At 48.3% G+C, this 25677-nt stretch overlaps 1 protein-coding gene across 1 annotated transcript; it reads right to left on the reverse strand.

The window, feature by feature from the left end:
- Positions 1 to 5009: 5009 nt before the first annotated feature.
- Eif4h (eukaryotic translation initiation factor 4H) lies at positions 5010 to 25677 on the reverse strand. The gene is made up of 7 exons (XM_006971321.4): positions 25427 to 25677; positions 12967 to 13154; positions 10779 to 10843; positions 10596 to 10692; positions 9739 to 9798; positions 7062 to 7199; positions 5010 to 6803 (listed from the first exon to the last, which is right to left on the reverse strand). The coding sequence occupies exons 1-7, from the start codon at positions 25483 to 25485 to the stop codon at positions 6664 to 6666; spliced, it is 747 nt and encodes a 248-aa protein (XP_006971383.1). The 5' UTR covers positions 25486 to 25677; the 3' UTR covers positions 5010 to 6663.

Consider the following 25677-nt stretch of genomic DNA (forward strand, 5'->3'; position numbering starts at 1 on the left):
AGAGGCCTGAGGCAGCCAGAGTCCTGCCAGCACCCACAGGGATCTCAGAAAGATAAGTAGACTTGTCGGGTGGTGCTGGCGCACGCCTTTAATCTCAGCACTGGGGAGGCAGAGGCAAGCAGATCTCTGTGAGTTCGAGGCCAGCCTGGGCTACAGTGTGAGTTCCAGGACAGGCTCCAAAAAGCTACACAGAGAAACCCTGTCTCGAAAAACCAAAAAAAAAAAAAAAAAAGACTGGAGTAGCAGAATCCCGCAGGAAAAACACCAAAGGGCAGACAAAAAGATAAGGACATGGGGGACAGGGATGAGACATGGTGGATAACACAGACAGCAGACAGAACAAAGGACCAGTGTATCAGAAACAGCTGGAGAGACACCCAACCTGCCTGTGTGTGAGGGGAGGCGGGGGTAGGGTGGGGGGTGGGGGGTGGGTACATGTGAATGGAGAGGCCAGAAGTTGCCCACATTTTTGTGTTGTTTTTGAGACAGTGTTTCTTTGTGTAGCCCTGGCTGCCTGGAACTCACTCTGTAGACCAGGCTGGCCCAGAGATCCACCTGCCTCTGCCTCCTGAGTGCTGGGATTAGAGTGTGGTATCATCACCAAGCATGGGATTGGTTTTTACCACATGGGTCCCAGGGATAGAACCCTGATGGTCTTGGTAGAAAGTTCCTTTACCCACTGAGCCATCTTGCCAGCCCATGCAGTGGGTGTTTTGTTTCTTCTGTCTTTATTTATGTCTCACTATGTAGTTCTGGCTGGCCTGGGAACTCAGAGACCCACCCGCTTCTTCCCAAGTGCTGGGACCACACCTTGATTTTCCTCTCTCACTGACCTGGGGCTCACCAAGCAGTCCAGGCTGGCTGGTCCTGCAAACTCCAGATAGCCATGATTCCATGTCCTCAGTGCTGAGGATCCAAGCTCAGGTCCTCTGGCTTTTGAGACTTTTATGGACTGAGCCATGTGGCCCCTCTCCCCCAGAGCTGTTTCTCAGATCATTCTCTGGGAATGTCATTGTCTGTGGCTCAGGGAGGCTCCAAGTGTTGAGTAGGAAGAAGGCCAGCAGGTACCACCGCCCCAAGGGGCAAAGATCAACAAGTTGCCTAGCTCAGTGCACCTGCTGGTTACATCAAGGCTTGAGGCAGGACAGTCTCACCCTGCCATCTGCTTTGAGGTTAGTATTTCTGTACCTGGGGCCTGCCCTAGTGCCCGGGCTCGTTCTTCCCAGTCTTGGGCCCTGAGCCTACTGCTGCCACCATGTGGTGAAGCAAAGTAGCACAGGCATCGGGAACCAGTAACGGAGACCGCTCCCCCAACACTGGTAACAATTCAGCACCCATCCCAAGTCCCTAACACAGCTACTTGTAACCCTAGTCCTATGTCCTCTTCTAGCCTCCTGGGGCACCCCACCCCCCACACTCATAGTTAAAGATAAGCCAGGCGGTGGTGGCACACCCCTTTAATCCCAGCACTCAGGAGACAGACAGGCAGACCTGAGGTCAAGGCCAGCCTGGTCTACAAAGTGAGCACCACCACCCCCACCGAAAAAAAAAAAAAAGATAAATTAACCAACACCACCAAAACTGAAAACAGAGGGCTGGGGATGTTGCTCAGTTGGTAAATGCTTGCCTAGGTTCCATACCAGATATTGCACAGGCTAGTGGGAAGGCATACTCCTATACTGCCCGAGCCCTTTCTAAATTTTCATTTTTATAAAAGTTTTGTTTATTATGTATACAGTATCCTATCTGCATGTATGCCTGCAAGCCAGAAGAGGGCACCAGATGCCATTACAGATGGTTTTCAGCCACTATGTGGGTGCTGGGAATTGAACTCAGGACCTTTGGAAAAATAGCCAGTGCTCTTAACCTCTGAGCCATCTCTCCAGCCCCCCTAAGTTTTCATTTTAAGATTGCCTCTTGTCCAGGGTGGGCCTTGAACTTGCGACCCTTCTGCTTCAACCTCTGGAATAGCTAGAATTATTGAAGCACTTTAAAAAATCATTTATGTTTCGCCAGAATGTCTGTGCAACACTTGTGTGCCTGGATCCTGGAGGCCATCAGGTCCCCCAGAATCGAATTGGACTGCTGTGAGGCATCATGCAGGTGCTAGACTAGCTGGTGCTTTGAACTGATAAGCCATTATCTCCAGCCCTGAACCACGGTTTGTTTTTCCAAGACAGGGTTTCTCTGTGTAGCCCTGGCTGGGACTAAAGGAGTGGGTCACCACTCAAGGCCTGAACAATGTTTTAAAGACTTAAACTATTTGGAGGGCATGGGGATACAGCTCAGCAATCCCAATACTTCCAGGTGGAGGCAGATCAAAAGTTTACCATTATCCTAGATACTCTGTATCCAGGATCGCTTGGACTATGACATTCTATTGTACTGGTGATGAGACCAGGACCTTGTGCATGCTTGGCAGGCACTCGAATGTTGAATTCGTGCTTTTATTTTTTGACATAGACTCTTGCTATGTAGTCGAGGCTAGCCTGGAACTTGTGAATCTCTCCTCAGCATCGTCAGGTTAAGACTAGAACTCTGTACCACCATGCTTAGCAGTGACCATTACTTTTTTTTTTTTGGAGATAGGGTTTCTCTGTGCAGCCCTGGCTGTCTTGGAACTCAGTTCTGTAGACCAGGGATCTGCCTGCCTCTGCTTCCCAAATGCTGGGGTTAAAGGCATGTGCCACCATGCACAGCTTTAGTAGTGAGTCTATTCTTAATTTCAATGTACAATGAGACTTCTACCAACTGCAAGGACTCTTGGTGGTATTCTGGGCGTCTCCCTCCATTTAGAGGGATAGTCACTGTTCTGCTAACCACTTACTGCATCCCCCAGGGAATCCAGACTCTGCAGGGTCCAGTAGAACACCACAAAGCTACCTCACAGAGCAGCTGTTTTTGAGTATAGAGAGCTTTGGTTGGATGCCAATGACTTTAGATATAGCAGGAACAGAGTTGTCTATAGTCAAAGTTTTTTTTTTTGTTTGTTTCCCAAATGAAGTTTACATTTGTGTGTGGACACAGAGGGAGATCGGAGGACACTTGTGAGTCAGTTTCTTTCAACCACGTGGGTCCTGGGGATTGAACTCAGGTTGTCAGGCATGTAGCAAGTGTCCTTACCTGCTAAGCCATCTTACTGTCCTGTCTTCAATATTGAGGGCCACCTTCATGAAAAAAACTGCTGCTCTTGAAGAGAATCCAGGGTTCAAATCCCAGTACCCATATGAAAGCTCACAAGCAGCTGTAACTCCAGCTCTAAGAGATTCAATGCCCTCTTTTGACTACTCCTGGGCACTATAGGTACATGGTGCATTCACAGGCAAAATGTTCATGTTCAAACTACATCTTAGGGCCAGAGAGACAGCAGTTAGTATTGGCTGCTCTCCCAGAGGGTGGTTTGATACCAAGAGCCCACATGTCGGCTCACAACTCTGAACTCCAGTTCCAGGGAAGCTGGTTCCTTCCTTAGGCCTTTGCCAGCTGAGTGCACATGGTGCAGACACACACACACTTAAAAAACAAAAAAAAATCAACCAGTTTCAGGAGACCTAACATCTTCTAGCCACTGTAGGTACACACCCACTTACACAAATACAAAGATTAGTAAGTAGATAAAAGACACAAAGTATTGTAAATCACCACCAGAGTCCACACTACAAATCCTGCCCTCAAAGTCACCAAGACTCAGACTCTGGAGAGACAGTATAACAGAATGAATTCCAAAGGAAGGGCACATGCTTACTGTTCTGTGACGACACTCCAAGACCATGGCAGAGGCTGGGGTGTGGCTCAGCTATAGTGTTTTCATGTAGCATGTAGGCCTTGTAGTCAATTCCCAGGACCAAATAAAACCAACCCCCCCCCCCCACAAAAACAGCTGGGCAGTGGTGGTGCACTCTGGAAGCGGAGGCAGGTGGAACTCTGAATTCCAGGTCAGCCTTGTCTAGACAGCACCAACTAAACTAACCCCACCAAAGCAGAGACACTAATAAGCAATTGTCTGAACTCATCTCAGGAACATCAATGTAGATGGTTCAAACACCATGAAAAATTTCCTTTTCTTTAAAAGATTTATTTTTTATTTTACGTGTATTAGTATTTTGCTTGCATGCATATGTATGTGCACCACATGCATGCCTGATGCCATGGATCCCCTGGAACTGGAGTTACAGTGCCATGTGGGTGCTGGGAATTGAACTTGGGTCCCCTAGAGGAGCAGCCAGTGCTCCTAACCACTGAGCCATCTCTCCAGCCCCGAAATTTCCTTTTCATTTGGGCATTTTGCTAGGGTCACACCTACCCTTGGCTGTGACTCCTGAGAGGTGGGGACACATAGGAGGTAATCTAGGGAGCAGCATTTTAAGTTGAACCCCATTTTTGAGCTGTGGCCTCACTGGCCAAGCCAGTCTTGAATTCAAGGATCTGCCAGTCTCTGCCTCCAGAGTGCTGGGATTAAAGGTGTGCCATTATGCCCAACACACAGGCTTTATCCGTAAGGGTGTTCACCTGCACATGTACCCGTGCCTGGTGGTGGTTGGAGGAAGACACCGGACTTCCTGTGAGGTGCCATGTGGATGCTGGGAACTGAATCTGGGTTCTCTCAAAGCGCAGCCAGTGCCCTTAACTACTGAGAGATCTCTAGCCCTCAAAGGCCTGTCACGGACCCAGGCTACATTGGCTAGCCACTAAGTCCCAGGTATCCTCCTGTCTCTGCGTCTCCAGCACTGGGATCACGCGTGTGCAGTGTTACATGGACTGGAGGTGCTCACACATTCAACACTTGTCCTTTAAGCACTGAGATGCCTGGCCTGTTCCACCACAACACCCCGGGAAGGGCAGCTGACGGCGCACTCAGTGCCCAGGCTTGCCCAACAGGATCCAGACTGCACTACGACCCTCGGAACGGCGGGAAGGGTGCAGCACTGACCCTGCCACCTAAAGCACTTGTAATGCCCCCACAGCACTTTCAAAACCCAACTTCAGAGTGGCCAGAAAGACACAGTAGATGTTACGTAAGGTTCTCTTTTATTTAAAAGATCATTCACAAAATACCATATCCATAGACTCACTTTCTGTCATAGAACTGAATGTGTTAAGTGTTTGGAATTCCATTCTTACAGTCAGCTGGGCGCCCAGCAGTGTGATGGACGTGCCTGTTCTGTCTTTTCCGCATTGGAGATGGATTAGATCATCTGAAAGCATCAGCTTTGATTACAACCACGCGATGCATGTCTGTCTTAAGTTAGGTATTGGTGTTACACAAATGGTTCTTATCTCAGAAGCAGAGAAGATGGCAGGCGAGGGAAGGAGTGAGAGTTCTGTAAATTGCCGAGACCTTGCGACAAAGACAATCACAAGCCAAGGGGTAGGCTGGCAGGAAGCTGCTAGCTAAGCAAGCCGCGCACCTCTCAGCCCCCTTTCCCTAAGGCTCTAGTGGCTGGCTGACCCCTAACTGCTCCAATCAGAACAGATGGGGACTTGGTGCCAAATCATTTTCTATTTGTTCACACACAGCTGTTCAAGCTAAAAGCAAACCCTGATCCCCTTGCTCCCAAGTGAGTGCTCAGCACTATCTGTGGGAGTAGGGGTCTGCCCCACAGAAGAGGCAGCAAGCCTAGAGGTTTCTAGACACCCAGGTACTGAGGGTCAACAGCTGTGCATCTGATCAGATAAAGTGCCAGACTCTAGGCCTTGAGCTGTGGTGGGGAGCAGCCTCGAAGTGCCCCGGAGCAGACAGACACACGGGAAAGAGCGCAGACTCAGTGCAAGCACAGCTGCCCACTGCAGCTCCAGCACCACCCCTGCTTCCCACAGGCCTCAGCTGCAGGAAGCGGATTGAGCTGCAGTGGGCTGCACCCCCAAGGGGCCTCCATGGCCCAGGAAGAGCAGGGAATGAGCTTGCACTTGGTCTTACGAGCGAGCAGGAGCAAAGCCACGTGGCCGCTGGCACTCAGGTCACCACCAGTGCAGAATGTCCAGATTCCCCTGCACCCTTCTGGCTCACTCACTGTTTGACAGGAGCTCACTGTGCCTGAACAGGCTGCTGGAGCAGGTGATAGGCCCCCAAACAGTGGCCTGTCAGGACCAGCGGGCATGGTTCCTTGTTTTGAAAGCAAGGTGCCTCCAATTCTGATGCTCATCCCAGCTGGATACCAACAAGTCACCACCAGCCACCTAGCGAGTGGCTCCAGCTCTTTCTCAGAAGCCACAGCAACACAGAACTCGACATGCAGGTTGGAGAGAAGCTCTGAGAAAAAGCAGAGGACAGCACGCCCGGAGCGTGGCTAGGGCATGTAAGGAAAGAAAGAGAGAAAGAAAGAAGCAAAGAAGGCTGAAGCAGCGCCTCAGCCTGCCCACCTCCACACGTGACCAGCACACCCATGCCGCCGCGCGGGAAGGAGCAGGGAGAGGGCAGGAGTGAGAGGGAGGAGAAAGAAAACAGAAAGAAAGCACAAAACAGGCACTAGATAGATATAGCAAAGCCAAGAATGTACTAGAAACCACTTGTTAACAGCTGACATGCACTCACAAGCTCTGTGTTTCCGCTGTAAGGAGGACAGTGCCAGGCGGGAATGGGGCCTGCAGGGCGACCGGCCGCCACCAGGCTGGGCTGTGGTCTTGCTCCAGCTCCCCCATGCCCCATTCCCTCCCAACCTAAGCTCATTCTTGCTCCTTCTGAACCACTTCCTCTCTGGGCCTGGCTCCCCCGAAGATGGCCGAGTTGGGGTTGGCTACTTGGTTGAGGGGTGTCGCCACTGTCCGAGGCTTGAGCTGCAGCCGTGGTCTCTGTGCTCGTTCCTCTGAGGACAAAGAACAAGGTGGTTACATAGAAGGGCGCCATGCATACACCCAGGCTGGCCTCAAACTTGTTATGTGGCTGAGGAGGACACTGAAATCTGGATCCTCTGTCCTCTATCCACCCCTCCCCAAGTGCCGAGATCATCTCAGTTTTGATGACTGACATTCAAGGCCAGCCTACCATTCAGACTACAATCAATGCAGGGTAAGATGAAACGCTTACAGGGGTGGACAGTAAGTTCCAGGGATGTCTGCCATACCTTCTGTGGGTTCTCTGAAGTCCATGTTGGAGCCGCGCAGGGGAGGGCCATCTCGAAAGCGACTCCCCATTGGAGGGCCTGCTCGCCGGTCCCCGGGGCGACTGCCTCCCCTACCCCCTAAGAAGTCATCCCTGTAGCCTAAGGAAGAAGATACTGAGTTAACAATTATTTATACTATTACATCAAAGAGACAAGCAATGTTTTGGGAATTGATTTTCCAATGTTTTGTTTGTCTAGTATGAGATTATTTTTTCCAAAATTAAGTGCATAAAAATGTGCGTTTGCTGGGTAATTACACATTTGGGGATGGAACCCAGACCCTGTGTGTGCTAGGGAAGCATTCTACTGTTAAGACACGCCCCCAGCCTCTCACTGATGCTAGGAAAGCACCTCCCACTTTGAGGTGGGTGTCAACTAGTAGCCCTGGCTGGCTTCCAACTCAGATCCTCTTGCCCCTGGTTCCCTAGTGAGATTAAAGGCAGGAACTAGTCAAGTGCTCCACCTCCAAGCCACACCCCTACCTCCCACTACAGATTCTAAGCCAGTGCTCAACCACTGAGCCACTAAGGCCCTCACTGGGGGTTCTAGGCAGGTGCTCTCTCTCTCCCACTTGTCTCTGCAGTGGTGTGGACCACTCAGAAGGCACCAAAGAGTTGAGGTATCTCACAGCATCACATCTCTGTATGTGCTGAGACTCCACAGCATAAACTGCAGCTCACTTAAGAGATGCTGAATTCTCAGCAATAGACAGTGTTTCTCAGAGACGGGAACGTTACCAGCTTTGAGGCCAGCCAAGATCACATAGGCAGCCTCTATAGGAGAAAAAAAGGTGGTGGTGGGCAGGCTAGAGATGATTCAGCCGTCATCCATCCACCTACCCATCCAAAGAGCTTGCTGTTCTCAGGACTTAAGTTCAGGTCCTAGCACCCACATCTGGTGGCTCATAACTAACTGCCCGTCAACTACAGCTCCAGGGAATCTAAAGCTAAAGATCGGCCTCCATGGGTTTCTCATGTGGTGTCATGGACTTGTAGTCTCAGCACTGGGGAGACACAAACAGTGGATCCCCAGGGCTCGTTGACCAGCCAGCCTAGCTGAACAGGTAAGCTCTGGGCAATGAGAGACTGTCTCAAAAATAAACCAAGACAGGACTCAGGAAGTAAAGGTGCTTGCTGCCAAACCTGTTGACCTGATTTCAGTACCTGGTCCCCACATGGTGGAAGGAGACAATGTCTTCTGAAAACTACCCTCTGACCTGCACATACATACACACTGTAGCTTGTGTACACACAGGGAGAAACAAAATTAAAAATACCTTTTTAAAAAGCCAGGGCAGGTGACACATGCCTTTAATTCCAGTGCTTGGGAAGAAGATGGATCTGAACTTGAGGCCAGCCTGGGCTACACAGTGCTCCAGGCAGGTCAAGGGTACATGGTGGGCTCTCGCGAAACAAACCAACCCAGAACAGCACACACGGAGCACAGCACAAGAGTGTATTCAGACAACCATGTCTGCTTCCTTTATTTGAATTCCCCTATCAAAGTAGAAATTTTACTCCTTGCAACTTGTAACTATTCTCCACGTTTTTCTGAGTCAGGGTCTTACTATGTGACTCATATTTGAAATCTCCCTACCCCAGTCCTCGTGGCACTGGGATTAGATAGGTCATACACTTAATTTGTGGGAACCAAGCACACAAATGGTGTACACATACGTAGTATACAAACACTCATCCACATAAATCTTAAAAACAAAACCCCAAACCCCAAGCACGATGGGAAGGTTATGCGGGAGGAGTCAAGCCCACCCATAGACTTCTAGGAAGCACACCCCCTTAGTTCTCTTTACAAAGTCAAGGTTAGCACACTGTTATCTCTGGTGGAGGAGGCATGTGTGCACATATGGCTGCAGAGCTTAAACTCAGGACCTCTCCCCACGCGCTTAGCTGCCGAACTACCTACTCCCAGCTCCAGTGGGACATTTTCATCTACTTTCCTGCTGCATTCATGGCTCAGTCAAAGCGATGCAGGAGGGCTCTGGTCACTACTAAGTTGCTCATTTTATGTCTGAGTCACCCTGCTATCTCCAGGATGTAAGGCTCTAACATTGTAGGGCAGGGGCCTCCACCCCAAGACCTGCCTTCCTTGCATGGGCTGGCTCTGAGACACAAGCTGCACATTTCAGTCAGAGACCAGCTTATACATAAAATTACAGACTTACTGCATGCTACTGTACTTTTATGAATAAGCTCATTTCTGACTGGCTACAGGACTCTGTATTTGCCTGCCTGTGCCTCCCATACTTACTGATGCAGACATCCTCTCATCAACCTGGGTCGGCTGAGGAGGGGATGCTAAGGCAGAGCCTATCTACCCTGAAGAGAAGGGACCAGACCAGAGCTCCATGCTTTTCAAGAAAAATACTGGCCATCAAGATCCATAGCACTGAGGTTTCCTGGGCACCTCTGGAACCTTTATGCTATGTTATTTCTAGAAACACTGCTAGTTCTTTTCCTATCATATATGAAACCACAGGAGCTGCCTGGCTGTAGCCCCAGCAACAAACAGGTTCAGGGAGTCTCTCTGGAGAGGGAGTTAAGGCTGTCTAGGCTGGACACTCCCTAGAAACAAATAAAACAAGGGAATGGGGAAGAGTGGAATGTTTAAATACTGATACCAGAGTTGAAGTCATCCCGGGAATCCCATCCACCTCTAGATTCTCGAGAGCCACCCATTCCTGAGGACACACAAAAAAGATCAAGTTGAGCTCTGTGCTGATCAGTTTTTTGTCATCATGACCCAATCTTTTAAAAAGAGGGAACCCCCACTGAGAAACTGTCTGTTAGATTGACATGTGAGAGTGTCTGAGGAGATATTTTGATTAATGATTGACATGGGCAGGCCCAGCCCACTTTGGGTAGTGCTACCTGTGGGTAGGTGAGCTTGGACTGTATAAGGAAGCAAGTTGAGCAAGCCAGTAAGCAGCTATGGTAAATCACAGCGATTTACCATAGCAAGAGAAGATTAACTAGGACAAGGCAATGCTGCTGCGCGTGCTGGACAGTGTTATGTCCACTTGACACAAATTAGAGCCACAAGAGGAAGGACCCTCAATTGAGAAAATGCCTCTCTAAGACTGGGCTGTACACAAGTCTATAGGGCATTTTCTTAGTGATTAATGTGGGTGGCTCCACTCCTGGGCTGGAGGTCCTGGGTTCCATAAGAAAGTCAGCTAAGGGAGCCATGGGTAGCAATACAGTAAGCAGCATCCCTCCATGGCCTCTGCATAAGCTCCTGCCTCCAGGTTCCTGCCCTGACTTCCTTTAGTGATAAACAGTGATGTGGAAGTGTGAGCCAAATAAACCCTGCCCTGCACGTTGCTTTTGATCATGGTGTTTTATCACAGCAATAGAAACCCTAAGTCACTGCAGAAACATTAGAAAACCCAAGCTCTCAGGGACCCATCAGGCCTTTGTGACCCATCAGTGTGTTCACACAGCACATGTGTCCACTTTTAAAACAGCTGCTAATCACCTCTGTCATCGGGTCCGCCTTTCCTGAATCCAAAGCCACCTTTATCTTGTTTTCTGCCCTCTGCAATGTCCACACGAAGTGACCGGTCACCCAAGAGCTGAGGACAAGGGAAAACACTTTATGTATCAACGGGAACACATATCTCGGGTTATTGCCTGAGCAACAGAGGTTGAAAGTACTTACTGCACCGTCGTATGTCAGAGCTTCCTTCAGGGAATCCACCTCATCAAATTCTACATAGCAGAACCCTGCAAGAGAACAAAGCCACCTTGCACACACGTCCTGGACTCTAGGTCTGCTGGAATCTCATCAGCATCACTAGACACCAGCCCGTAGCATTGTACCTGGGTGCCAGCAGATCCCAGAACATGCTAGTACACTGGCCTTCCAAGATAAGGTTTCCTGTGGCCCAGAATGGCCTCAAACTTGCTACATAAGTAACTAAAGATAACTACAACTCCTGCCTCCAACTCCCAAGTGCTGGGATTATAGGTATATACCACCATGTCTGGTTTATAGGCACAGAACCCATGGCTAAGCACATGCTAGGCAAGCACTCTACCATCTACGCCGCGTCCCAAGCCCTTAGTTGTATTCCATCAGATAGAAAATGCTAACCAGGCACTGAAACAGCAAGTGCTCTTACAATGCCTCCCTTCTTATATGTCCTTACTTTTCCTTTTGCAGTGCTGGGGGTGGAGTGCAGAGCCTCCTGTATGTTAGGGAGGTGCTCTGCCATAGACGCACGCCCCCAGCCTTCTGCTTATATGCTTTAACTACAGTTGTTAAAACTTTCTTGGACCACTGCAGAGCTGTCTGGCTTCTGGGTGACCTTGTTTAATGTAATCTAATTGGGAGGCAGACTTCAGATTCAAACTAATACCTACAATGTTTTGAAGGAAGAGGCTCATGGTGCCTACTAAATTCATACTTTCTATAGGATCAACAGGATCAAACTTTCTGATGTTAATGGGCTGGAAGTCTGTTTTAACAACCACATCCCAGACAACGATTCTGACATTGCCCTCTCCTGTGATGCCTAAACCTGGGTTAAGTACTGCTCATACCCATAGCCCTCCTCACAGGTCACTCTGTGTAAAAACAGACCCCACTTGGAAACACTAAATGGTGCTTGGCACATCTGAACTAGCTGCTGCTGTTCACTATATTAGAGAACACCAACCAGCAGAAGGCTAAGGGGACAGTGATTTCCAAGTTCAAGGAGGCAATGACAGCACAGTCACATACCTCAACCTCCAGAGTTTTAACTCAACACAATGTTCCAAGAGACAGACCCCAAGACACCCAATACTGATTCAGCCTGAAGCTTCATTGATCCATACACCGTATGTAAATTTGGTTTGCTAGTGCTTATTAGCATGCACCCAGAGATTCCCTAACACCTGCATTTACTACCTGTTATACACCATAACTAGCTGCAGGGTCTGAAGCAAAGCCTATAGGGGTAAAGCCACACTCACATGCTCTTTCCTTCTGGCTTGGCTTCCACCCTGTACTTCTCTTGGATGCACAGGATAAGCTGAATGAATCCAGGACACCATACACTTAGGCCTGGCTCATGCCTACCTTAGGCAGGACATGCGTACCCATCTCTGGCCCATTCAGCCACCATTGTGCAGACACCAGCTTTATGTGAAACAAACTAGCCCTCCCAAATATGCTCTAAGTTTCCCAAGGGAGTCTGGCACCACTGAGGTTACTTTCAGTTCTTATAACAATCACCAGGAAGCTATCAAGAAAAACAAGACACTGAGAGAGAAACTGAAAGTTATTTTCAGGGCTGGAGAAATGGCTCACTGAGTAAGAGCAGTTGCTGGCTCTTGCAGAGGATCAGGGCTCAATTCTCAGCACCCACATGGTGGCACACAACTATTTTTAACCCCAGATCCAGGCAATCTAATGGGCTTACACGTGGTGCATACACATGCATGCAAAACATTCATATGCAACATAAAAATAAATCTAATTAAAAATTGTTTTCAGGGATGTACAAACACACAAGTAAAAAGTTTTTTGTTTTGTTTTAAAGTTATCTTTAGTTTTATCACCTCCTTTCCCTCTGAGATAGCTCCTGTGCCTGCAGAGACGGAACTGGATAAAAGCTGGGCAGACGAACCCAGGCATATACCACATCGCACTACCAACTATAATCATAACACTGTTCCCCCAAGGGGACTGCAGAACTGAGGTCAAGGGAGGGCTGCATTCATTTCTGCTCTGTGGATCAGGCTAACCCAGGAAACACACACTAGAGCAGAGCCTTCTGGCTCACTTAACTCATTATTATTCATATATCCCACCTCTTAACCCTCCACATCCACCCACAATAAATACAACACCTCAAACTTACCTTTAAATTTGTCGGTGTCTTTGTCTCTGACTAGCCGCACACTCCGTATGCTGAGATCCTTAAAGATAGCATCTATGTCACCCTGAACTGTGTTAAAAGGGAGATTTCCTACGTAAGCTGTGTAGGGGGGCTCTGTGGGCAGCTCCTTCTGGCTTCGGGACCCATGGCCACCAGCACTGCCGCGGGACCTAGGAGGAGAGATGCATAAGAGTTTAAAGCTCCTGACCCACAACAGTCACTCACCGATCTGTTTCCATGGTCTCACTGTCTCCCTAGCACCCCCCCTCCCCCCCGCATTTTATCAAAAAAAAAAAAAAGTGCTCGATTTTCGGGTCAGAAATAGCCATAGAAACACAGAATCTAAGCAAAAACTGTACAAGAAGCTCCAAACACACCACATCTATGACAACTGACTCCCTTGCTGGGCTGGAATCTGTGTCTACAGTATTTATGTCGTAAAACCTAAGTCAATACCCTCCATACGTAACCACACAAGAAATACAGAAAATTCAGCCGGGCGGTGGTGACACACGCCTATAATCCCAACACAGGCAGAGATAGGCGGATCTATGAGTTTGAGGCCAGCCTGGTCTACAGAACAAATTCTAAGACAGGCTCCAAAGCTACAGAGAAAGCCTGTCTTGAAAAAAAAAAAAAAAAACCAGAAAGAAAAATGGAAAACTCAAGAGCATGAAGGAAGGAAGATCACAAGTTCAGGACTAGCTGAAGCCTCTGGCTTTGGGGCTGGGGGGAGATGGGCTGAATGACGCATTCTACATCTCTGGGGCTTACTGGCCATCTAGTGCAGCTGAGTAGATCCATTCCAGGTTCAGTAAGAACCAGTCTCAAAACTAAGCTGGAAAGTGACTAAAGAAGACACCCAACACTGACCCCTGGACTAAATATGCAAACAAATAAACCAAAGAAAGCAGGGCATGATGTTTCATGCCAGTAACTAGGAGGCTGGGGCAGGAGCAAAGTCACTCTCAGCTACAGCGAGGTGGAAGTCAGCAGGGAGCCACAAAACAAAAACCACAACAGACCAGCCAGAAGAGATGGGGGGGATTCTTTTCTAGGAGACTACTCAAGTTTTTTTATTCTGGTTCTTACTTATTGAGACAGGATCTCTCTACATAGCCCTGGCTGTCCTGGAACTCACTAAGTAGGCTAGGATGGCCTCAAACTGAAGATATCTTCCGCTTCTGCCTCCCCAGGGAACTTGCCTTGAAGATCAGGTTGATCTACCTGCCCCTACCTCTGGAGTGCTGGGATTAAAGACAAGTGCCACCACCACTCAGCTTGCTTTCATTTTAGACATATTTATGTGTAGGAATGCTTTGCATGCATGTATATGTACTACATGCATGGTACCCACAGAAGTCAGAAAAGTGTTGGATTCCCCGGAGTTACAGAAGGTTGTGAGCCATTATGTGGGTGCTGGGAATCAAACCCAGATTATCTCCAAGTATTCTAAAGCTCCTAGGCATCTCTCCAGATGCTGAGGTTATTATTGACACACTGGTGCTACAATCATTTCTCTCTGCTGCTGACTAGTGGTGACAGAATGCCCTAACAGTACTAGGGAGACAGAAGCAGGAGGATCTGAGTTCCAGGCCAGACAGAGCTACACAGAGAAACCTTGCCTCGAAAAACCAAAAGCCAATGGGGAACAAAGGAGTGGGGGGAGGGGGCGAGGGAGAGAGAAGAGAGAATGCCCTAACAAAGCTGTGGGCGCATGCCTGTAATCCTAGTCCCTGAGACATAAAGAGGACCATGTCACATTCATACTCAGTGTGGTCTATCTCAAGATCCCATCTCAAACCAACACAGAACACACACCCAAACTGTCACTGCCCAAGGAAGTCCTTCAGCCTGACCTGACTCCCAGCAGCAGAACAGGCTGTATGTATGTGAGAGGAGCCCCACTGCCTTTGACACTACTCTCCCGCTCCCTCCTCCCAAAGCACCTTCTAAATCTCCTCATGAGCTCCGTCAGGACTGGCCCGAGGACACACAGGTATCCTGAGTATCTGGAAACTGCATATTTACTAGCCTTTAAGCAAGCACAGTAGACAGCAGTAGCACAGTGAAGTGCAGCACCACTGCAGCCAGCGTCAGGACACCACACTGCACTCTACTCACCCTTGGTACTCTGACTGACCTTCTAATGACCTGTCAGGAGCTCCACCTAGCTGTGCCGCTGTGTGGGTGGCACATGCGGCAAGGATATGCTAGACACAGGGATGTGACTCACCCCCAGCAGGGCAGGACAGTGCAAGCTCTCATCACACTACTCCCAAGCACACTACTTCAAGCACTGTTTATTTCTGGAAGTGAGCTCATGAATGCACAGGTATTACGGTAAGGTTTAGTAACAGTGAACACCTGCCTGGAAGCAAGGCCAGGCCGAGGAGTAAGGTGGTTAGGGTGGTGATCTCTGCTGGGCGTTGTGGCCCACACCTTTAATCCAAGGTGGATCTGAGTTCAAAGCCAGCATGGTCTACAGAGTTCCAGGATGGCCAGGGCTACAGAGAAACCGTTTTGAAAAAGCAAAAAGACAGTGGGATTGACTTCAAAGCCATAGGTAAGGGGCAGCTCTCACTTTGGGAAAGGCAGAAAGCTTAGCTTTCAGGCAAGTAGCACCAGGAAGAGTGAAACATCAGTTTCCAAAACACCAGGCACCAAACAACTGATTAGAGACAGGAGTCCAAAGTCCAGATAAAGCAAGCCAGCACCTTACTCAGGGGGTAGCATGTGTAAACCACCCCATGAAAAAATACTTCCTTAGTACTGAGCCTGGGCTACACGTTCAGAATCTGTCTAGGAAACCAATTTATTTTTGATGTTGGTAGCCTGGAATAGGACCTCTACCAATCACTTCTCTGTACCTCAGTTGTTTTTGTGTTTTCTCCTATGAAGTCCAGGCCGGCCAACCTTCCCAGTGCTGGGATGAAGATATACAGCATGCTTCCGTTTTGCCTGTTACTTTATAAATGCTTGAAACCTTAGTTTCATAAATGAATTTAATTGACTATAAACCACTTCATAAATACCTAGTACCATATAAAATTTAATAACAATCATAGAGCACTCCAGGTTAGGCTGCTACGCCCAAGGTTATGATCTGAGTCTGGTACTTGGGAGATGGTAGAGAGGAACAGAAACTGGGAATCAGGTAGTCAAAGTGCAGATCCTAGCTCTGCACCCTGAAACTCAAGCCAGGTCTGACACCCACAAGCTCCCAGGCTCTATCACATGTCACCTCCAAGCCACAGCTTTTCAATAACCACTTGGAACAGACTAGTGATCTATGACACAATGGGTATGTTTCAAAGTCGCAATAATAATTGAGGAAATCTAACTTTTAGCTGCCAAGTGTAACCCAAATCCTTTAGGCTGTCATTTTTCTTCATTCCATCCAACCAAACAGTGGGATGTCTAAAGATCAAGGCCCAGTTCTGCCTAGAGGGCAGGCCTCTGGAAAAGGACACCAGTGTGCTCAGTGATGAACCCTGGGGCAGGCTGCTAGGAGTCAGAGGTCCTCACAGCACCGGGAACCTGAGCTCACTTGCAGACAGCCAACTGAGGAAGCGAACTAATATGGCTGGCAAAGACACAGAGGTGACTACAGAAGAAAAATCAGGTCCAGCACTCAGTGAAAGGCCTGCCTAGCAAGCCTGAGGCCATGGTGCTGCCCTGAGCACAATGCACATCCAGAGACACCTATAAAGGAGTAGAGATCATTGGAGGCCGGATCCAATGAAGTAAATGAAGCAGAAAATCAAAGTGGTCCAATTGGCCTGGTGGCACACATCCTAGCTACACACATAGGAGGCGGGAGTCTCAAATTTGAGGGCAGCCTGGCAACTTAACAAGACTATCTCAACAAAACAAACAATAGAGTATCTGTCTAGTATGGATGAATCCCAAGGCTCTATCCACACCGATGCATAAGCCAAGCATGGTGGTACATGTCTCTGATCCTAGTGTCAAAAGCACACAAGAGTAGGCCAGAACATCGGGGTTCAAGGTCATTCTTGGTTATGTACCAAATTCTATGCCAGGCTGGGTAAATATGGAGGCCCAGTCTCAGAAGTAAAATATGCCAGGTGTGGTAGCACATCCATTTAATCTCAGCACCCACAAGGCAGAAGCAGGCTGAGATAAATTCAAGAGCTCTCAGTTGAGAACAGCCTGGTCCATACTGGTCTATCTCAACAGTCTCCTTTGTCCAAATCGTCATTCTTTCATTTTGGTGTTTCATACACCCTGCCCCCCACAACACTGGGCGCATTAAGCCAGGTGATGGCAGCACACATCTTTAATCCTAGTACTCGGGAGGCTGAGGCAGGGGGACAAAAAAGACTGGGTGTGTTGGTGCACACCTTTAGCCCCAGCATTTGGGAGGCAGAAGCAGGTAGATTTGAGTTTGAGGTCAGCCTGGACTACACGAGAAGACCCTGCCACAACTTGCACAGATGCTCTGTTTTTCCTCAAAGACAAGCCTTCTGTTACTCTTACTGTATAGGTTCTGATGATCTACAACGTTCCATATTTATCAGCTTATAGTCTATACTCATCTTGCTGTTGGGTTTTGCACAAACCTAGACAGTGCCAAACTGGATAATGCCCATTTCACCATGCAACTATGGGGTTTAAAAAAAAAGGGGGGTGGGTGGGTGGGTACCAGGCCTGTGGCACACTCCCGCAATCAGAGCACTTGGAGGTTGGGGTCGGAAGATCAGAAGTTCAAGGTCAAGTTCATGCCAGTCTGAGACAAAGCATTTTAAAATTGGGTGAGGAGAAAGAAGACCCATGTCTATCAATAAGAGCCTGACCACATCCCTCTTTGAAGGGTTGGAAACCCTACTACTAATGACTGTGATTTATGATACTATATGCGGATACTTATAAGGAAATATGCCAACATCTCCAACTACAGAATATTGCTGAGTTTCCAAATTCCAAATGCACCTGGTGTGGTGGCCCAAGTTTTTAACCCCAGCACCAGGGAAGTAGAGGCAGGATCCCTGTGAGTCTGAGGCCTATCGGGTCTACATAATGAGTTTTGGGGCAGCCAGGGCTACATAGAGAGACCCTGTCTGAAAAAGTAAAAACAGCCAAATACATGCTCCACAATCACACCCTGGGAAGAATGCATTCAACCGACAGGATAGGAGTGTTCTGAATGCTAGAGCAAAAGCTGGCACTGTAAGGTTTTAGTGCAACAGCAAATAGGACTCACAGCTTCTTGAAAGGCCCGAGGACACTCCTCCCTGGATGTCCTTGCTAAGGTGTCAACTAAAGCAGCAATTCCTTGAGTAAAGACAGCAGAGATGAAAGCATTCGTGCTTGTGTTTTCTTGTTTGCTGTCTGAGATAGTTTCCTGTATCCTAGGCTGGCTTCAAGTTATTAGCTATGCAGCAGATGACCTTGAACTTCGGATACTTCTGGCTCTCTCCAAATGCTGGGGTTATAGACATATCTATACCACCAGCTGATCTACCTGGTGCTGGGGGTGGAATCTAGAGCTTCTGCATGCTAGGTACACACTCCTAAAGGAGCTGTATCCCCAGCTCCCATGCATAAATTCCTTATCAGGTATTTTGTTATGTCACTAATAATTACACTAATTATAAAGAAAATTCAAGGCTGAAGATAGAGTGGATAGTTAAAAGCATTTGTTGCTCTTATGGAGAACCCAGGCTCAATTTCTAGTACCTACATCTATCCCAACTGCAGTTCTAGGGAATTGGACGCCTCCTTCTGACCTCTGACAACAGGCACATATAACATGCAGACAAAACATTCCTAATACATAAAAATCAATCTAGTAGGAACAGCAAGTTGTTTTTCATTCTAAGAGGCCATTATTGTCTGGCCTACCTATTTTCAAGATAGCCAGGGCTACAGAATGAAACCTCTTCTCTACAAAATAATAAAAATAAATCTAAAAATACCTTTAAAAAAATTTTAAGTGTATTGGTGTTTTGCCTACATGCATGTTTGTGTGAGGGTGTCAGATGTTGGAATTATAGATAGTTCTAGGCTGGCATGTGGGTGCTGGGAATCGAACCCAGGTCCTCTGAAAGAACAGTGCTCATTAAGAGCTGAGCCATCTCTCCAGCCCGGTCTAAAAATATTTTTAAAAAGAAAACGCTGTGCTCATTGCATGAGTTGGCTGTTTGAAACCTGGGGCTTATGCAGGGTCGCTTGGCTCGGCCTGGGAGGAGGGGACTGGACCTGCCTGGACTGAGTCTACCAGGTTGATCTCAGTCCTTGGGGGAGGCTTTGCCCTGGAGGAGGTGGGAATGGGGGGGGGGTAGGCTGGGGGAAAGGGAGGGAGGCGGGAGGGGGGCGGAACAAGGGAATCCGTGGCTGATATGTAGAACTGAATTGTATTGTAAAATAAAATTAAATTAAAAAAAAGAAAACGCATTATACCTTTAAAACATTTTTTAAACCTGTTTTTTAGAAACACAGCTAAGAAATTTCCTTTGCTTTCTTGTTTTTTTTTTGGGGGGGGGGCAGGGTTTCTCTGTGTAGCTTGCTGTCCAGTAGACCAGGCTGGCCTTGAACTTAAGAATTCTACCTGCCTCTGCCTCCCAAGTGCTAGGATTAAAGGCCTATACCACCTCACCGAGCCAAGACCAGCAAGACATTTAAAAAAACAAGAGAGTCATATATAGTGGCTTATGACTGTAATCCCAGCACTCAGGGGGTGAAGGCAGGAAGATTGTTTTATGTTTGAGGCCAGTTTGGACTACACAATAAGTTCCAGACCATGTGACCTTGTCTTAAAAAGAAACCCAAAAATATAACAGAGAAATGGTCAGGTTCCAAGTTTAAGCACTAGTACAAGGAAATGGTGTGTGTGTGTGGGGGGGGGGGGGGAGGGAGGATCGGACCCAAGACATTATTAAGACTTTTTCCCTGTTTTTTTTTTTTTTTTTTTTTTGAGGGAAGGTCTTGTTATGTAGCCCTACATATTCTCACACATATGCGCCATGTTTGTCCCTTCATTGGTCCCCTTCTACTTACATGCCAGGTATGTATTCACACACATACTTCTAGACTCTGCATCAGACAGCTTGGCTTTAATTCATGATCCCATGAGGCCTCCCCTGCTTCCTTCATTTAGCTCAGCTGTCCCTCTCCCCTCAATATGGCTTCCAGTCAAGGGTTTAGTTAGAGGCTATCAGGGAAGACATACTGGGGTGGTGATAATGAAACAGACGAATAAAGAAAACAGTTGTGATTGAGTGCTAATCATTCAATAAACATTTACTATCTTCTGTGCTTCCGGGCAGTGGGACAGCCTTGGGGTCAAACAGTTTCTAGACTCTGGTATATAACATACTACCCAGTGAGGTTAAAATTAAAGCTATTACAGCATCAGTGGAAAAGCAATTTTCACACACTGCTCAGTCTTTTTTTCCCTCAAGACAAGGTTTCTCTGTGTAGTCCTGGCACTTGCTTTGTAGACCAGGATGTTCTTGAACTCACGAGATCCACCTGCCTCTGCCTCCCTTGTGGTGGACTAAAAGGTGTGTACAACCATGTCCCGCTTCCACCTCTCAGTTTAAACACACATGGGACACTGTACAGCTACAGTTATGTGAGTTTTACTACAAAAAGCACTGGCTGTTGTTTAAGCACTTAAGCTGAAGCCCAAAAATTGATTCGAGTGCAAGCCAGCCAGGGCTACACAGTGAAATTCTATCCCAAAAAGCCAGAGGGGATGTTAAGAGACAGAGCAGTAGCCCTACAAGGCGTAAGGTCAGAATTATAAGCGCCTTAACCGGAATCTGACAGCAATCTTTTGTTGTTTTTTTTGGAAAAGGCCTATGTAGTAGCACCTAGGCTGACCTTGAAATCATCCTGCCTCAGCCATGGAGTGCCACCAAGTCTGGCTTTGTCTGTTTTGGAGCCAGAATCTAACTGTGCAGTCCAGTCCCAAGTCATCCTTCTGCCTCAGAATCCATAACAGCTGGGGCAGCTCATGTCACCACATCAAGCTTAGGACCACTTCAGTCGCAGTTTCAACTTTCTAGCAGGCTCTCTCCAACAACTTCATTCCCACCGTTGCCTGAGTTCCTCACCCAATTCTCATGCTTGATGGCTTTTAATAAAGCACTCAGAAGCTTTTGCTGCCATTACAGATTAAATCAGTATTACTCTGTTATGGTCAATTACCAACAAAACAACTGGAACCACTGGGCTGGAGTTGGCTCAGAGGGTTATGAATACTTGCTGCTCTTCTAGAGGACCTGGGTTTGGTTCCAATCACCCACATCTGTCTGGATCTGACACCCTCTTCTGGCTTCTGCAGGTACACACACACGCTGCATGACACAAACCCTGCCAAAACACCCATACACATAAAAAGAAAAAAACAAACAAACACCTGGAACTTCAGAAAGACATCTTAGAAGCTGGCCTTGATGGCATGTAACTGCCATCCCCAGGGGCAAGTTTCTGGCTCCTGTACATGAGCTCCAGGTTAGCCAGGGATACAAAGTGAGACCCTGCCTCAAAAGAACAAAACCAAACATTGGGTGTGATGGTGCCTACCTTTGATTTGAGCATCCAGGAGAATTCCAGGACAGCCAAGGCTGTCTCAAAAAACCAAACCAAACCCCCAACTAAACAAACTGCAAAACAAAGTCCATTCAAGACTTAGCACAATCAACTCTTGAGGATCTGGAGTTGGAGAACAATGCAGTCCCTGGCCCTTATTCCATGCTGTGGATGGATCTGTACATGCTTTTAGTCCGCACTTCTTGACAAATGCAGGGCCATACAACACATCTACAAACATGCCTGTGTCTTTCCAAAGAGTTGCATGACTAGAACCCAGAACTTGGTAGGATAGACTGAGGGAAGGTTTGCTAATAGTTCAAGGCCAATTGGGCCACATAATGAGACCCTGGCTCAAAGCTTTAAAAAAAGCTTTTGGAGAATGTAGACCTCTGAAAACCAGACTTAGGCCACTTGTGGTCAAGTTCTGGACTGGGGAAAAATACCTCACACAAGCAAACGAAGTACAAGATAGGCTTTCTAATATATGCTGAAGTGTCTATAAGGCTTAAGAATTGCACAGCATAGAGATAACTGCTGATATGAACATTACTAAAATAGCAATTAAAAGATCAATCATTAATGGTATCTGGTCAACTCTTCTACCCTAACACTAAATTTCAGACTCAGATAGCTGAGAACTGGGTTGGGGACTTAGCTCAGGGATAGAACACTTACTTGCCTAGCAAGTCCCAGGCCCAGGCTTCAGTATTCAGCTCAGTGGTGAGAAGAGGGAACAAAATCACAAAACAAAAACCCATCCCAAATAAGGCAGCCAACAGCTGAGAACAGACATGGTCTTCTGTAAGACAGATAGACACACCAACAGTATTTTTTCACTTGGAATCCTCCTGCCTCAGGCTCCTGAGTAACTGATGTAACTAGTGCAACCAGGCCCCATTTCAAGAGAATTTTTTTAAGAGGCAGAGGCAAGTGAATCTGTGAGTTTGAAGCCAGCCCAGTATACAGAACAGCCAGAGCTTCATACAGAGACCCTGTCTCAAAAATAAAACCCCACAAAACAAAACACAGTAACAGCAACAACAACAACAACAACAAAAAAAACCCAAAAAGACCTGCCAACTGTTTCCAAGAAACAGAGCATTGGGTGTAGCCAAACACACCTGAAATCAAAGCACTTAGATGGCAGAGGCAGGAAAACTGGAAGTTCAAAGTCATCCTACATAGTGAGTTTGCTGCCAACCTAGGCTACACAAGACCCCACCTCAAAAAAAAAAAAAAAAAAAAAAAAAAGAACAAAAAGGGGGGTAGGCATGATTGGTACATAGGTGGTACTCAGGAGGCAGAGGCAGAGGATCCCTGTGAGTTCCAAGACAGCCAGGGTCACACGTAGAGACCCTATCTCACCCTCTCCCACACACAGATGGCACAGCACTTAGTAAGAGCACTGGCTGTTGTCCAAAGCACTAGGGTTTGATTCTCAGCACCCACATGGTAGCCCATAACTCATCCTCAGGGATGCCTCTTTCAACACTCCATCAACACAAGGCAAGCAGACATATGGACACAAAACACTCATACACAAAATGAGATTGATAAATAAGTAAATCAAAAGAAACTGAGCAATGTACTTTCACATGAGTAAGCCGCCAGCTGCACTGCGTGTATGGTGGTCAGGCCTTTAATCCCAGTGCTTGAAGGCAGAGGCAAGCAGGCCTGCGTTCTGAGGGCAGCCAGAGCTACACATTGAGACCCTGTCTCAAAAAGAGAAAGAAATTGCCGGGCGGTGGTGGCGCACGTCTTTAATCCCAGCACTCGGGAGGCAGAGGCAGGCGGATCTCTGTGAGTTCGAGGCCAGCCTGGGCTACCAAGTGAGTTCCAGGAAAGGCGCAAAGCTATACAGAGAAACCCTGTCTCGAAAAACCAAAAAAAAAAAAAAAAAGAGAAAGAAATCAAATGAAGCCAGCGGGGTTTCTAAGTAAAGGGACTTTTAAAACAGCCTTGAGAGAACATCCCAGCAAACGGCCATTGTTTCCATCTGCCTGTGAGTACTCCAAATGAGCTGCATCTTAAGAGAATTTGTTTACTTTCTAATTTTTTAAAATTGTTCAGAAGTCTCCACTGTCAAAATCTGATGTGCTGAGTCCAATCACCGTCACCACAAAGTTGGCAAATCTGCTTGAAGGCAGTTTTCTTTTCCCTGAGAGACTCGATCTCACTATGGAGTCCAGGTGGCCTCAAACTTGGGCTTCCCCTGCCTCAACCTCTACAGTGCTAGGATTTGGGCAAGAAAAGCCCCTGAGCACTACTCCCCCCCCCCAAACTAGTTAAAAAACAAAATAAAACAAAACACAACCCAAACCTCAAACAAACAGGACTGCTGAATGTGGTGGCTCATGTCTACATACACAGAAACCCTGCCTTAAAAAAAAAAAAAGAGAAAGTTTCAACAGTATTTTAGTACAGATGTGGTACCTAGAAAGCTACCCCCAGGGCATTCATATTAACATTTCATCCAACACCTATTTGTATTTTTATTAGCAAATAAAATACTCTCTGAAATACATGTGGCTCCACCTTACCCCCAACTTCCTCCTTATGGTAGCATGAATGCTATCCAGTACACTCCTGCCTCCAAACAAGCCTGTGACTCATTTCCAAAGCCGGGTATTTAAAGGTGACCATTCTTCACCTAACAAAAGATACTTTGGGGGGCAGCCACTTGGGAAACCTAACACCTCTGTAGGACTACTGTGATCTTGTCCCGGGAAAGTCACCTTTTCTGTAAAAAGGATAAAGGCCAAAGTGTGTCCTTGGCAAAAAAGCAAGATGCTTAAACAGACTGTCCTATAAAATTCCTGTAACCGGCAATGTTATTTTGCTCTCTCTCTCTTTTTTTTTTAAAGCAAGTGGCTTAAGCTTGTGTATTTCTATTGTTTGGGAGGCTAAGACTTCGGGCATACTAGACAATCGCTCTACTACTGAGCAACAACCCCAACTGGTAATGTGTATTTAAAAGCGAACAAAGTACCAGATGCCGATTTTTGGAATTAAGCACCAAGAGCTTTCTATTCACCAGTTAACGAGTTTGGGGGGGGGGGTGTTGATTTTTTTTTTTTTTTTAACCATACGTCGTCTGCATTTTGACTAGAATCAGAACAAGGCGAAAGCGATTCTCCAGGGCGGGGAGAAACTAGGAAGAAATGAACAATTTCCGCCAGCAGACACGTAGCACCTGTCAATAAGGCATCCTAAACGCGAGGGAGGCAGGGAGAAACAGACCCGCACACCACTCCTCACTACGGCCGTATTTGTTTTGGTTGATGTCCGCGCTCCCTGCCTGCCTCCCTCCCTCCCTCCCTCCGCTGGACCCGACCGTCCCGGGATCCAGACGCGAAGCGGAAGGGAATCGCCCCTCTCTCGCGGCCCGCGACCTCATCCGGCCCGCGGGGGCCTCACGGACAGGCGACCCGGGGGGGTGGGGGGCCCGCCGAGCCAGCAGCAGGGCAGCGGGGGGGCCCTGGAGAGGACCGGGCCTCCGCCCGCTTCCGTGCTGCAGCCCAGCCCGCCGCCGCCGCCGGGGATGGGGATGAAGCCGGACACGGGCGCTGGTTTCCCCGGGAAACCCTCCGGCGTCGCTGGCGGCCTAACTCCGGGACCCAGGCCCCGCAATGGGCCGCGCTGGGGCCGGCGCGGAGCCCAAGGAGGGATGCGCGCCGCGAGCGAGAGCCCCGCAGCCTAACCGTCGCCGGCCGCTCCCGGAGCGCGCCATTTCCAGGCCTCTCCTCGGGCCTGGTCGGGCCGCTTCATTGCCGCCCGTCTCGAGTGAGCGCGGCCGGGCCGTCCCCCTCCGCGCCTTCCCCGCACTCCGCCCGGCCGGCCCGCCAGCCCCCGCCACACCGCGCCCCGCCCGCCTCACCCTCTACCGCCGCCGAAGCTGCTGTAGGCCCGATCGTCGTAGGTATCGAAGTCCGCCATTTGCCGTCTCCGCTCCTTGAGGAACCAGCGGGCCAGCGAGGAAGGACCCCGCAATATAACTCCTCCTCCCCCCGCCCGCCCCGCTCCCGGGGCTGTCCGCCGCGCTGCCTGATCGCAAATCGCACGCACGCATGCGCGCGCCGCCGCCGCGCCCGGCCTTGGGCCGACGGGGCCGGCTGCTGGCCCCGGCGC

The sequence above is a fragment of the Peromyscus maniculatus genome, chromosome 23 (genome assembly GCF_049852395.1).
Source record: "Peromyscus maniculatus bairdii isolate BWxNUB_F1_BW_parent chromosome 23, HU_Pman_BW_mat_3.1, whole genome shotgun sequence".
NCBI lineage: Eukaryota > Metazoa > Chordata > Mammalia > Rodentia > Cricetidae > Peromyscus > Peromyscus maniculatus.